Below are 13,696 nucleotides of genomic sequence, written 5' to 3'. Positions count from 1 at the left end.
GATAACCGTTGCCTAAAAAATATGTCCTTGAGATGATCCCAACTCTCCATGAGATGATCCAAATCTCCAAACAGTAGACTTTTGTATGAGGCGTTGTCATGAATACAATAAAAAGTATAATTTATTTAAAAAAATCACTGGAGTCCACTTGGTTCGAAGATCCAACCCGTTCATTTGTTTGACCCCAACGTAAATAGGCCTCTCCTATAAAATCACCTCCCTAGGATGATCCAAATTCTCCAATTAGATCTATAGATGAAAGAGTTAGGATCGTCATAGGGAGATGATTTTTGGGGAGAGGCCTATTTACATTGGAGCTCATCAAATGAACGGTTTGGATCTTTGGACTAGGTGGGCTCAAGTGATTTTTATTTAAAGATAAATTCTACTATTTATTGTATCCACCTTTGAAGATCCAAAACGTTCATTTGGTAAGCCTCAACAAAAATAGGTTGTGCCCAAAAATCATCTCCATCGGATGATACTAAACTTGCCAAAACGTGTGCTTTTTCGGATGAAAATTAGAAAGGCGTACAATTGTCCTTAGAAAAGGAAGCTTTTTTTTGTCTACAAAAACCTGCCACATGGCAGAATCCCCTTGGATAAAAGCAAGCTGCGAAAGATCCTTCTCCGCAATGTTGCGGAGCGAAGTTTTGTTCGCAGGAGTCCATGTCAGATGTTGGTACCTTATGTGTATATATGAAAAAAAATGTATTTAGTGAAATAAATATCATCACATGTCAAACAAACTAATCAAGTAAAGATGAAGGAATCAAAAGAATAACATTTACCCCGGATATGGATAAGATCAGAAGTTCTTCAAATGGTGATTGGTTTACCTGAGAACCAACATTTTCAAAATTTAAAGATGAACAAAATAGGAAATATCAATGAATTTATCGAAGTTCATGAATATAACAAAAATGTACTCAAGAAGCAATCAAGAAGAAAACTTTATGAAAACTTATAAAAGTTTAATATGCAAATTTTTGAATTGGGATTGGGGCTTTAAAGTTTGGGTCACTTACTGACGATTCTAAGATTAAGGGGTACCAACCTGTTATGGCGAGCTTTGCTTGACTGGCGGGAGGGCAGGGCCGATGTACAACAGAGGAGCAATGTTTTTTTTTTTTTTTTTTTTACTGTCTTGGCAGTGTAGAATTCATTCGCGCTTGCTTAAAGTAGATCTCAAGATGCCGGATGAGAGCGAGCTTTCGCAAACTATTCTAATTATTTGGGTCCGACCAGCAGATAATGGGCTGAATGCCGCGTCACAAGAGGACTTGTTGGCTGTTTAGTAGTCTTTAGCTTGTAAAGTGGAAGCCGATACAAGAATCTGTAAATGCCCTAGGCTGAAATATCTCAAAGTAAATTGTGAGACAGATCAAGGTAGCAATATGATTAGGAAACTGATTTTTGCAATATAGTTACTCAATATATGAACCTGGAGTTATCTAACGTGACTTGGGTGTTAAAGCTCAAATATACTTAATACGAAGAGTATAAGGACAGTCTAGTGAATTTTTATGGTAGATTAGCTGCAACTTTATGTGAGAATACTTCTTCAACACCACAACAAGTGAAATTCAATGATATATAGATTAAGAGAAAAGAGTTGACTTCTAGTTTGGAATAATAATGGGAGCAGTATGTTTAGAGCATGCAAGATGTTTTAACATGTCACTATTTTATTAGTTTAATAGTATGAACCAAGTAATAGATAGATCTCTATAATGGACAAGCAAGAGTCAGAGTTTAGATTATGAAAATGAAGCACTGAATTATCCGTGTTTAAATGGCCAAATGCAGAATTTTGATTTGAACTCTAAAAACAATGGTTTTGAAATAAGAAACTGAGATGGACATGTTAGAAGAAGGCCAAATTAATTTCCATAAATAAGATTTTGGAAAACTGTATGAGGATGCAGAAATCCAACGGAATTGCCAAAATGTACGATGCAACAACTCAAGATCTAAGCTTAATAATGACGAATTAATACATAATGCAAACGAGGTGAATAGTTAGAAGAGAGGGAGTCACAGTCCTTCCATGTTTGCAGAGATGAACCTCGAACCCCTGGGTTGGAGAAGAGAAGGAGATCGTGCCTTGTATTTTTCGTGATCTGAGGAGGTAGAGACGTGGGCTATTTATAGGAAAAATGCCATTTTTGTGGTTTCAATTAGGGTCTTTTTGATGAAATGGAGGAAATAATCGCGGACTCAAATATTGTATTGAACCATGTTTGGAGGTCTGCAAATGAGAAGGCAGATTTGCTGGCTAGGAGAGGGTTGGGTCAAGGTGGCAAACGGGCCGTGCCGTGCCGGCACAGTACGAAAATTGCCGGCCCAGCGTGGCCCGTGGGCAGTGCTGGCACGGCACGATTTGGTCACAGGCCGTGCCGTGCCGGCACGCCAAAGGGTGGGGGTTAGGCACTGCACGGCCCACGGCCTGCGGCCCACTTGTGCAATGCCTTGGCGTGCCGTGCCGTGCTGGCACGTAACGGTTATTTTTTTTCAAACAAGTGCGTTCTCGGAATTCCGAGAATATGTTTTTTTCTACTGGAATTTTTCTCGGAATTCCGAGAATATGTTTTTTTCTATTGGAAATTTTCTCGGAATTCCGAGAATTCACTTGTTGAAAAAATTTGAAAAAATTCGCATGTCATTTATGAAAAATTTGCAAGTCAAATTGCAAGTAATTTAAGAACAAAGATCGATTGTGCCCGGAATATTTATCTAGAAACCCGGGCAGTACCTTAAAATTTTATTAATATAGAAAATTATTAGAGGAGGACATAAAACCTTGCCTCTAACCCACCAACATATAAGAAAAAAAGAAAAAAAATGAAGTACAAATACATTGTGAAGTACAAGTAGAAATTAACGACTTAAAATTTTGAATCCTCATATTTCTTCAGGTGAGTCGGTTTATTCATCTTCTCTTCTGTGTTGTGCTCTATCATCTGCATCCAACCAGTCCTTGAGGCACACGGATACCTCTATTGTTTTTGGTGACATTCTGCTCCATGTGTCATCTAAGACCCTGTTACCTGCACTAAAAGCAGACTTTGATGCTACTGTGGACACCGGGGGGTTAGTAGATCACGTGCCATGGCGGACAGTACTGGATAACTTTTTTCATGTTCTTTCCACCATGTCAAAACATCAAAACTCTCACATTCATCAGGATTAAGGTAGCTTGAATAATCATTTCCCAGATATAATGATAGCTCATCAGAAGATACACTAGCAATATTTCTAGGTCTTTTTTAATTTATTAGTGACCAAAGTGGGTTATTTATAGGTTGGTAGTTTTGTGAGAAACTCGGTCTTCTATGTCCATGTTCTGTCTCATACAATGCATACATAGAATGTAATAAATTTGTAATCTCATCTATACTATGCCCAGATCCAATACCTGCGTTTTGATTGCATGCATATAAAATGACCTCTAAACCTTGTAACTTGATCATTGAGTCTATTATTGTACTTAAAAAATATAGAGGAGGAATTTCTTGAAAATATTTTCTAAATTTATCCTCCATTCTATGAAGTAGACTTCCACTTTCCAATCTCGATCTATTGTTTTTAAAACAAATAGTAATTTTATATATTTGACCCAAAATTAATTGTGAGGTTGGGTAGTAAACACCGAAAAAAAGATTAGTTGCATTTAAAAATACTTCTAATAAATCTACAATAATTTCACAACTATTCCAATATTCTAGAGATATAGTATGATTGCAAGGTGGAGGCATATGTTCTTGGCAAAATGTTGTAATTATAGTTTTGAACTCAAATGATGCTTTTAACATTTTATAAGTTGAATTCCACCTAGTTTTAATATCTAAGGGGATTTTTTGTAGTTTTTTCCAAAATTTTTACATAAAGCTTTAAATTCTTGTCTTCTATGCCCTGAAGACTTAATAAATTGAAGACAATTCTTAATAATCTCTATTTGTGGTGTAATTTCCCATAAACCATCTTATACAGTTAAATTTAAAATATGGCATGCACATCTAATATGAAATAGTTGTCCATTTAAAATAGGTTTCAATTGAGATTTTAATAACCCTATTGATGCAGTATTATTACTAGCATTATCGAAGCTAATAGAAAAAAATTTATTTTGAATTTTAAAATCGTGAATAGTAGATAATATAGATTTTGATATAGAATGATCATTATGTGAGAATTCTAATTGAGTAAAACTAAGTATTCTTTTTTCTATCATCCAGTTCGAATTAATATAATGTCCTGTTACACAAATATAGCCTTCATTTTGTTTACGGTTCAAATATCAGAAGTAAGTGTAATTTTTCCATTAAAATTTTCAAAACTTGAAATCAATTGTTCTTTGCTTTCAATAAATAATTTAAAGGAATATGATTTTATAGTATTTCTAGTCACTTTTTTAAAAGCAGGATTTAGAGCTTTTTGAATATATTTTTCAAATCTTTTACTTTCGGCCATAATAAATGGTTGCTCATCTTGTATGATGTATGATGCTAGTTCTCTCCTATTCCTATCTTGAGAATAAGAAAAAGTTCCTAATGAACTAGAAGTGAGGCTTAATTGGATTTGTTTAGGGTCTAATGACCCATGCTTTGCACTACAAATAGTGGAGTGCCTTGCCAAGTGCCCTGTTCCACCTTTACTCTTACAACTAAAATCTTGTTTACATAATTTACAAATAGCCCTTTGTTCTAAAACTGCCTTAGAATCCTTCTTTTCTTCAATGGTAAAGAACTTCCATACATGTGAAATCCTACCTCTAGACGTTTTAGTACTAGGAGCTTGACTCCCACTAGTACTACAAGGTCCTTCGGTAGGTTCAGGAGCAATTGGATATTCGGATTCTAGAGTATTGTATCATCATTCCAAGGTTCTACACAAGCCTCCAGTAATTCATCATTTCCCATGATTTCATTTGGTTGAAAATAGTGGTCACTTGAACCGGCCATTTTAAAAAAATTACAAAGATGGGCTATAAGTAAGTTTTAAACAATAAATTCTAAATACCTCAACTTTGCTTGAATCGTCCACGGAGTTGTTAAGCGCCTTCTTGAATACTAATTACCGCAAGTTGTTAAGCACCTCCTTAATGCCTTCTTCTTAATTGTTAATCGAAGTGCGTAACGGAGAGAAGGATTAGAGAGAGTAATAAGAGAGAAGGATTAGAGAATTTGATGTAATAAGAGAATTTGATGTAATTAGAAAGAAGATTAGAGAGAGTAATATGAAAGAGAGAGCAATACGAGTGAGAGTAATAAGAAAGTAATAAGAGAGTAATTGAGGGTGAGAAATGAAGTGAGGGGGACTGATATTTATAAGACTTGTAATATAATGAGTTACCAAAAACCCCCAAAATATAGTTGTTGGGGGGGGGTTATTTGGGTAAAAACAAGTAAAATTACTAATGTACCCCCCAAATATAGTTGTTGGGGGGGTTATTTTGGTACAAACATGTGTAATCCCTAAAGTACCTCCAAATATAGTTGTTGGGGCTTATTTTAATAAAAACCTGTGTAATCCCTAAAGTACCCCCAAATATAGTTGTTGGGAATGGTATTTTTGGAACACAAGAAATTACCCAATGTAATTTCCGAAATTACCCTCATCACTAGCCGTTTTTTTTAACCTTAAGGGGTATTTTTGAGAAAACACAAAAAATAAAAATAAAAACACAAAAAAAAAAAAAACAAAGGCAAAATCGCGAGTGGGCCGCGGGCTGGCAAGCCTAGCCCGGCACAGCCCACGCCTTCGTGCCTTGTCGGCACGGCCCACGTCACTATAGCAATCGTGCCGTGCCGGGCGTGCCGCGGGCCGGCACGGCCCAATTGCCACCTTAAGGGGTGGGAAGCGATTTTTTGAGATGGTTTGATCATCTTCCTCCTTGAGGTGTCCTCTTTTTTCTTTTTTGTATTATTGGGTTTTCCTTTCTTGGGGCCCCCCTTTTATTCAATATTATTCGCCATTTCAAAAAAAAAATTTAGGGTATTTTTGAAATCTGATTTGATTGAGTTTTGGGTGAAGATTTTGGAATGAAATCAGCATAAAAGGGTTGCTTGAAAGGTGTTTAGCAAGGTGATTGATCATTTGGGTGGGGATTAGAGATTTGAAAGAGATTTTGGCGTTTTGGGAAAGGTTTTAAAAGGGGAAAATCGAATTTTTTGTGGGGATATGGTATCTAATTTTTTTGGTTTTATTTTCTTTGAAAAGATTTGGCAATTAATGGAAGATTTGGGTGGTGGAATGGGGGAAACATGAAGGGCTGGTTTTCTATTTTGGGTGAAAATACACATTTGAGAAGCAAAAGTCGTTTTTTTGAAGGCCAATGGCACGGCTTCATAAATTCGAAAGTTAGTTTGGTTTATTATATACTTAAAAGGATGGTCGCATGGGTTGTAAATCGCTGTAAAAGTGAGGGTATTTTGTTTCGTTTTTTAAAAGGGTAGGTTTCTAAAACCACGTGCTTGCACTTTCTCTCCCTTGTGATAGTTACAAAGAAGAAAAATAATCCTATATCATTCAAAAAATATGTGCCACGCCCACAACCATGTATGCAGATCGCAACTAAAATTCTAAATCCATTTGAGGTTCCACAATTAATATCAAAATAATTCACCTCTCACGAGGTTCAATCAAGAATGGAATACCAAATCACTAATCTGTCTCTACTAACTGCTAAAAATTAAATAAATGAATCTAAGAATGTCAAAGCTAACTAAATCCACGCTCGCCCCATTCTCCATTCCGTGTCTCCAAACCTATTCCTCGTGATCTAAAAAACTAACATAGATAGAATGAGCTAACGCCTAGAGATTGAAAAAGTGTCGTCATATAACATGACAGACGGATCAAGTATGTAACATAACAATAAAACTCCATATTTATTAGAAAATTCATTGCCGCTCAAATTCCAATATCAAAACCGTTCATTTCATGGGCCCATTGTAAATAGGCCTTTCTTCGAAAATCATCTCCATATGATGATCTTAACGCGATCTGTAGATGCTGATCGGAGGGTTTGAGTCATCCTATAGTGATGATTTTATGGGCAAGGCCTATTTACGTTGTGGCCCAACAAATGAGCAGTTTGGAACTTCTAATCCATGGGGCCCAAGTTGATTTTAGGAAAAAATACACTTTAATGTATGTAAGGTGGGCCAAGGGGAGAGAAAGAACACTTTTTAGTTTTTATGACTTAAGGTGGGCCAGAGAGGCGGTCGTGAGGCGGCTTTTTATTAGGTGTGTACCTCATTTGGGATGTGGCATATTTGACTTTTTTTTGGTTCGGACTACAGATGATGGGGCTGTCCTGAGTAAAAGAGCGAGGCAAATAAATCATTTACCCATCTCATTTTTATGGGTGGGAACCCAATATATGTTCCCAAAATGAGATAACAAGAATAAGAGTGGTGTGCAGATACAGTAAATATTCCTATGAAACTGTTGATCTAAACCGTTCATTTGGTGGTATCCAACTTTGTTGATCTAAAGATTATATGGCCTACTGCCCTACATATTTTGTTGATCTAAACTCTTCATTTGGTGGTATCCAACATAGATCAAACTCTGATTTAACAAGATAATTCTAGTCCACTCACTTGAACAGTGTAAACTGAATAAACATTCACACCCTACAATAATATGTAGTCATTGGGACATGGAAAGTTAAATACGTCCTTAGTTTACCCTACACATTGTAACAGCATAAATTAATTCGAAGGTAAACCAATGTAAGGTAATTAAGCAGGTTACTCAGAATTTGTTTACCCCAAAATAGGTTACCCTCTTATATTTACCCTCACTAGAATCAGAGTAACTGCACCTACTATTGCTAATACTACTACTGATATTTAGGGCTGGCAATTTCACCCGGATAAGCGGGGATCCGCCCCGCTTGGGGAGGGGATTCCCCGATTTGAGTGGGGAAGGGGAAGGGGATTTAAAAAATTCCCCGGTGCGGGGAAGGGGAGGAGAAGGGGATGGAGTTGGCCCCGCCCTGCATTAATGCCATTTTTTTCTTGTGTTTTTTTAAGTGTTTTTTTTTTGGGGAAAACTACTAGAAACCCCTTGGATCAAAACATATCTATAAGATTCTCCCAAAATTTTCATAATTTCCATTAGTACAGTTTTGTCCCTGACATAGCTTTTTAGGTTTCCTTTTACCCATAATCCATTGGGCATTGTCCCTCATTATATTAGTATATTACCCTTAGAAATCCCTAAAATCTCTCCCTCGTACCATCACTGTAAGGCAACATTAAATTCTTTGAAAATCTCCCTCCCCCAAATAAAGGCAACATCTCTCTGATGAGTGATGAGATTTTATATGGTGTGCGCTTGTATAGTCCATTATTTTTCAAAAAGTAATGTATGGGCTACGCCATAGGATGGTCCAAACCGTCCATTTGATAGGCTACAATTTAAAAGTACTTTACAGGCCACACCATAAATCATCCAAACCGTCCATTTGATGGGCCACAATGTAAATAGATTGCGGCCCAAAAATCATTTCCATAGGATGATTGCAACCCTCCGATCTATAGAAGGTACCATAAAATGCAATTCCTCTATAGATCAGAGGGTTGGGATTATCCTATGGAAATGATTTTTTGGCTACAACCTATTTACGTTGTGGCCCATAAAATGGACAATTTGGATCATCCTACAATGTGTCCATCAAGTGGAAGGTTTGGATCATCCTATGCCTATGGTAGTATGGTGTGCCCATCAAATGGACGGTTTGGATCTTCCTATGGTGTGGCACGTACAGTACTTTTTGGCAAGTGGGATTGGGAATTAGGGATCTGCTAGGGACTGGTGATCAATTAAATGAATCTGAGAGCAACCACCTTTGTCCCCAGGTTAATAAAATGAATAAGACAAAATCTTAGCCTATGTAGGTTGTGTGGCTACTCTCACATGCAACAGCCAAGCCGCAACATGCCTGAAGTGATTGTCCCTAGCAAATCTTTAGTTTTAAACCTAACATTTAACAAAGTAAAATGAGAAAGTAAAGTGATTGTCCCCGAAGGATGCGGGGCGGGAAAGGGGAGGGGATGGGGATTAGATATTCCCCGTGGGGAGGGGAGGGGGATTCCCCACCATCCCCGCAGTGGGGAGGGGAAGGGGAGGGGGAAAATTCCCTGCAGAGGGGAAGGAGTAGGAGACCTCAACATCCGCCCCGCCCCGCCCCGCCCCGCCCCGTTGCCAGCCCTAGTGATATTACTCTTGCTCTAGAGCTGCTCATGGCCCTCTCAAGACCACAAACCGGGAATGCTGTCTTCTCGACTAGACACAGATTCATTTAGGGAAGTCAGTCCAATTCTATGAGTGTACGAGGATACAATGTACAAGTAGAAAGTGACACCCAACCACCCCACTAGCAACACACACACACAACCTCTCGTTTTCTAGCAATTTGTTTCATCACGTATCTATGTTAGACATCATTATTATATTTCTTTATTTCGTCATTGGATTCTTAGTTATAGCAATTCTCCATTTGCTGCTGTCTATAAATACCGATTCATGTGACACCTTCATCACAAAACACAATACCACGCTTAACTTCCTTTGTTTGATTTCTCCCTTTACATATTCCTATGGCCCTAATAACTGCAACCTCCTCTTTTGGCTCCAACTGCAATCCAATCGAAAATGGAATGCCACAAATCAATCGCAAATCAGCAGCGTTTCCTCCAAGCATTTGGGGCGATCACTTCCTTGCCTACTCCCATGATCAAATGGTAATAGAAGAGAGCTCATTTATTTTGAATTATAGCGTACTTCGTTGTAATAGTAGCTAATGTATATTTGTTTCTGAATGGTACCATGCAGAAGTTGGATGGATGGACTAAGCGGATTGAAGAATTGAAGGAAGAAGTGAAAAGAATGCTAAGCAGTGCCAAGGGGTCACAACAAGAAATAGAATTGATTGACCTGCTTCAACGTCTTGGAGTGGCATATCACTTTGAAAAGGAGATTAACGAGGCATTACATCAAATATTTGAATCCCATACATATGTTGCTGATGATGATCTATTTGTTGTTTCTCTCCAATTTCGACTACTAAGACAACATGGGTTCAATGTGTCTTCTGGTAAATCCTTTTTCATTTCTATTCTTCACTGCCAGAACTTGTGCTACTCTAACTCGTTCACATTCACATTCTTTATAACTATAAATTCGTGAGTTTTGAAACAGATGTATTTAGCAAGTTTAAAGACGAGCAGGGGAACTTCAATACCGCGTTGATTAGTGATATGAGGGGCCTATTAAGCTTGTTTGAAGCAGCAAATCTCAGCACACAAGGAGAGGATGTATTAGATGAGGCCATTACATTTACGCGGAAACACCTTATGTCTGGTATAAGCCATCTCGATTCTAATCTTGCAATACAGGTAGAGCATGCCTTAGAGATTCCCTTGTGGAAGAGATTACCAAGGCTAGAGCATAGGCATTACATCTCAATATACCAACAGCACGAGGCGCGAAATGATGTGCTGCTAGAGTTTGCAAAGTTGGATTTCAATCTCTTACAATCATTGCACCAAAGAGAGTTAAAAGATCTTACTGAGTAAGTTTGTTTTATTGCGTGAAGATTATATCCTATAGAATTATTAAAATTATGACTAATGAGCTATAGTGAACCAATCAAGGCTTGCGGCGCTTTATAAAAAATAAATGAGATTTTCATCATCCTCGGCATATAATCTATGCTAGATACAATGGGGAAACGGTAGTGTTATCTGTTTATGTATATGTGTGAAAACAAACAATCACTCCAAAGGCTTAAACGGTTAGAGCTGGTGTTATTTAATCATTTATTGTTTACTCTCCCCCTCTCCTGTGTCCGCGTCTTTTTGTGGGTCGTGTCACATATGGGACCTCTTTTGGGTTGGCCATAAACAAATTCGTACCTTTTCTTTACATGGGACATCCAACTCCTGTGTATGTGGCAATCAGGGCCATTGAATCCTTCCCACCTGAAGTAAATCATCTCCTCTGCAGTCATAAATACACCAGAGGAGGCTGTCCTAAGAGAGAACACTAGGGTTATTTCCTTATGTGGATTGGCATCAAGGAAAAATCAAGCATCATATTTGTGCATCGGGAGTTAGGTATCATAGCCATCAAATCATCTAATCTAGATATAAGAGAATTGCATTATATTTGTGCATCATAAATGCCGGGCCTATAAGAAGAAATTAGACATGACCCTTCTTATTCCTGAAGAAATTATACACCCCCTCGTTATTCCTCCATAACCATAAACATTTGAGCTCTCTAACTAACATGGACTAGATTTATATCTCCTACAGGTGGTGGAAGGACATGGATCTTATAGGAACCATGCCTTTTGCTAGGGATCGATTAGCAGAAGTATACCTTTTTTGGGTGAATGCAGTGTATTTTGAACCGCAATACACTCGATCTAGAATGTGGAGTTCAAAACCTTTATCACTGATATCAGCGATTGATGACTTTTATGACGTGTACGGTACCATTGAAGAACAACGATTATTCACCGATGCAATTGATAGGTACTTGAGATTTACATTTATCTTTAATTTCTATAGCTTTTGTTAAAGATCTCTTCTTAATTCGATGCGGAAGTCATCAATTCATCAAGAACCATGAATGTTAATGGCTACTTGATTTGATTAGGTGGGATGTTGAGGCCATACATCACATTCCCAAATACATGGAAGTGTGTTATCTTGCACTTATTGATGTCGTCAACGAAATAGAAGAGGAACTTGCAGCCGAAGGAAACTCCTATCGTATACCATACTTAAAAGGAGGAGTAAGACCACTGAATCGGCATAAAGCTTTAGAAATCTTATGAATATATACTAATGTTATTAGAGGAAGAAAACCTTGTCTTTCCATCTTTATTATAATAGTTATTTTATGATATTACGGTTGAATGATCGACTTCATTTTATCGCAGATTAAAGGTTTAACGAGGGCATATTTGACTGAATCCGAATGGTACATTAAGGGATACGTTCCTCTATTCAATGAGCATTTAAGCATCTCTTTGATCAGTTGCGGTTATCCTCTGTGCACTATCCTTAGTTTTGTTGGTATGGGTGAAATTGCAACAAAGGAGGCATTTGATTGGGCAAGCAGAAGACCTAAGGTTGTTATGGATGCAGCACTAGTTTGCCGACTCCGAGACGACATCGTGGGAGGCAAGGTAGGTTATTGGTTTATGTGAAAATATAGAGACAAAAAAGGATACCATTGAGAAAATGAAATATTCCAAGTGGATGTAAAAATATGAAGCAATATGGAAACAATCATGGTATTCATGTGTCCCATTATTGAAGGGAAAGCATCCTACCTTGGGGCCCACTTATTGTTATTCTTTAGAAAATTATTTCTCTTACTTTCCCATTCATAAAAATGATAAAACACTCAAAAATAGGAGAAGAAATTCTCCAAAATTTTTTCTTATTTTCTAGTCTTCATAAAATGAACCACTTACACCAACCATGTACCACGTATTTCTTAAGAAATTACCTTCTTTACAACTTAAAAACTGATCTTACATAACGAAAGGGTTTAACCTATTTCTCACTTAAAGGTTTTTTTATATGACAACCGTTAAGTTATGGATTAAAGACAACTTTTGTACCCCAAAAAAACTCAACAACAAAACACAAGCATCAACTATTTAAGATATGTGAGATAAAAAGAGAAAATATCTAAGTATTTTTATATCAACTTTAACATTATTATTTTTTGTTTCTATGGCATTTGAAGTTTGAACAAGAACGAGGTCATGTTGCATCGACTATCCAATGTTATGTGAAGGAGCATGGGGCCTCAGAGCAGCAGGTGTGCGATAAGTTTGAAGAAATGATTCTGATTGCCTGGAAAGACATAAATCAAGCATGCATTGAACAACATGTCTCCCTTACTCTCCTTATGCGAGTCGTCAATCTCACACGTGTGATGGAAGAACTATACAAATATGACGATAGATACACCTTTCCCGGCGGCGCGACCAAAGAACGTATCACCTTGTTGTTTGTTGATCCCATTCCCCTTTAATAATAGATGTGGTTTATTAAGATATCCTTATGGTTTGGATGTGTTTTAGAAAGAGATTGATCAACTTATTATTGTTGGATATAATATGTTATAGGGTCAAAAATACCTTGTTTTTAATATTTTTCAGAATGTGTAAGAGATTTATCATATTATTATTACTGGTTGTAATAACGAACAGCATTTATAAGACTGTGTTTACTAAGTTGTCTAAATGTCGTATGTTTCGTACCAAATTGCATACTTTTTTGGAGTGACATGAGAAATATGTCTATAACATAGCACAAGGTGAAGGGGAAAAATGAATAAAGTGATAACATATTTGATTATGGCAATTGTTGATTACATTTACCACAGTACAAATTTTAAGTACCAAAGCACGATTCCTTATACCTTACAATGGCTCAAATACTCTTACAAACGTACTTTCCCATAGACCATTCATAGAAGCAATAATTTAGAAAGTAGCTAATGAAATTGAGAAGATAAAATCCCTTTAGTGGAAGAGGTATACTATTCATCAGTGTTCGAGGTATAAATGTCAACCCCGAACTGCGCCTGTGTCCAGGCACGTGACAGTACCACACACCTGCAAACAAGACCCAAAGATGTGCAAGGCTACAAT

General features: G+C 37.2%; 1 protein-coding gene across 1 annotated transcript; it reads left to right on the top strand.

Moving 5' to 3' along the window:
- The first annotated feature begins 9,569 nt into the window (after nucleotides 1–9,569).
- LOC143885921 (putative terpene synthase 2) lies at nucleotides 9,570–13,247 on the top strand. Its single transcript, XM_077389956.1, has 7 exons — nucleotides 9,570–9,758; nucleotides 9,850–10,111; nucleotides 10,216–10,588; nucleotides 11,334–11,555; nucleotides 11,680–11,818; nucleotides 11,966–12,214; nucleotides 12,784–13,247. The coding sequence occupies exons 1-7, from the start codon at nucleotides 9,615–9,617 to the stop codon at nucleotides 13,072–13,074; spliced, it is 1,680 nt and encodes a 559-aa protein (XP_077246071.1). The 5' UTR covers nucleotides 9,570–9,614; the 3' UTR covers nucleotides 13,075–13,247.
- Nucleotides 13,248–13,696: the final 449 nt, after the last annotated feature.

Source organism: Tasmannia lanceolata, unplaced genomic scaffold (assembly GCF_043159265.1).
Source record: "Tasmannia lanceolata isolate RefF3 unplaced genomic scaffold, GAP_Taslan_0.1 ptg000002l, whole genome shotgun sequence".
Classification (NCBI taxonomy): Eukaryota; Viridiplantae; Streptophyta; class Magnoliopsida; order Canellales; family Winteraceae; genus Tasmannia; species Tasmannia lanceolata.
The sequence above is the reverse complement of the archived record's forward strand: the minus strand, read 5'-3'. Positions and strand labels throughout refer to the sequence as shown.

Excerpts from the sequence above, each read along its gene's own strand:
- LOC143885921 (XM_077389956.1), top strand. The coding sequence starts at position 9,615 with ATGGCCCTAATAACTGCAACCTCCTCTTTTGGCTCCAACTGCAATCCA. Across the intron at positions 10,589-11,333 it reads GAGTTAAAAGATCTTACTGA|GTGGTGGAAGGACATGGATC; the intron begins GTAAGTTTGTTT and ends TATCTCCTACAG. Across the intron at positions 11,819-11,965 it reads TACCATACTTAAAAGGAGGA|ATTAAAGGTTTAACGAGGGC; the intron begins GTAAGACCACTG and ends ATTTTATCGCAG.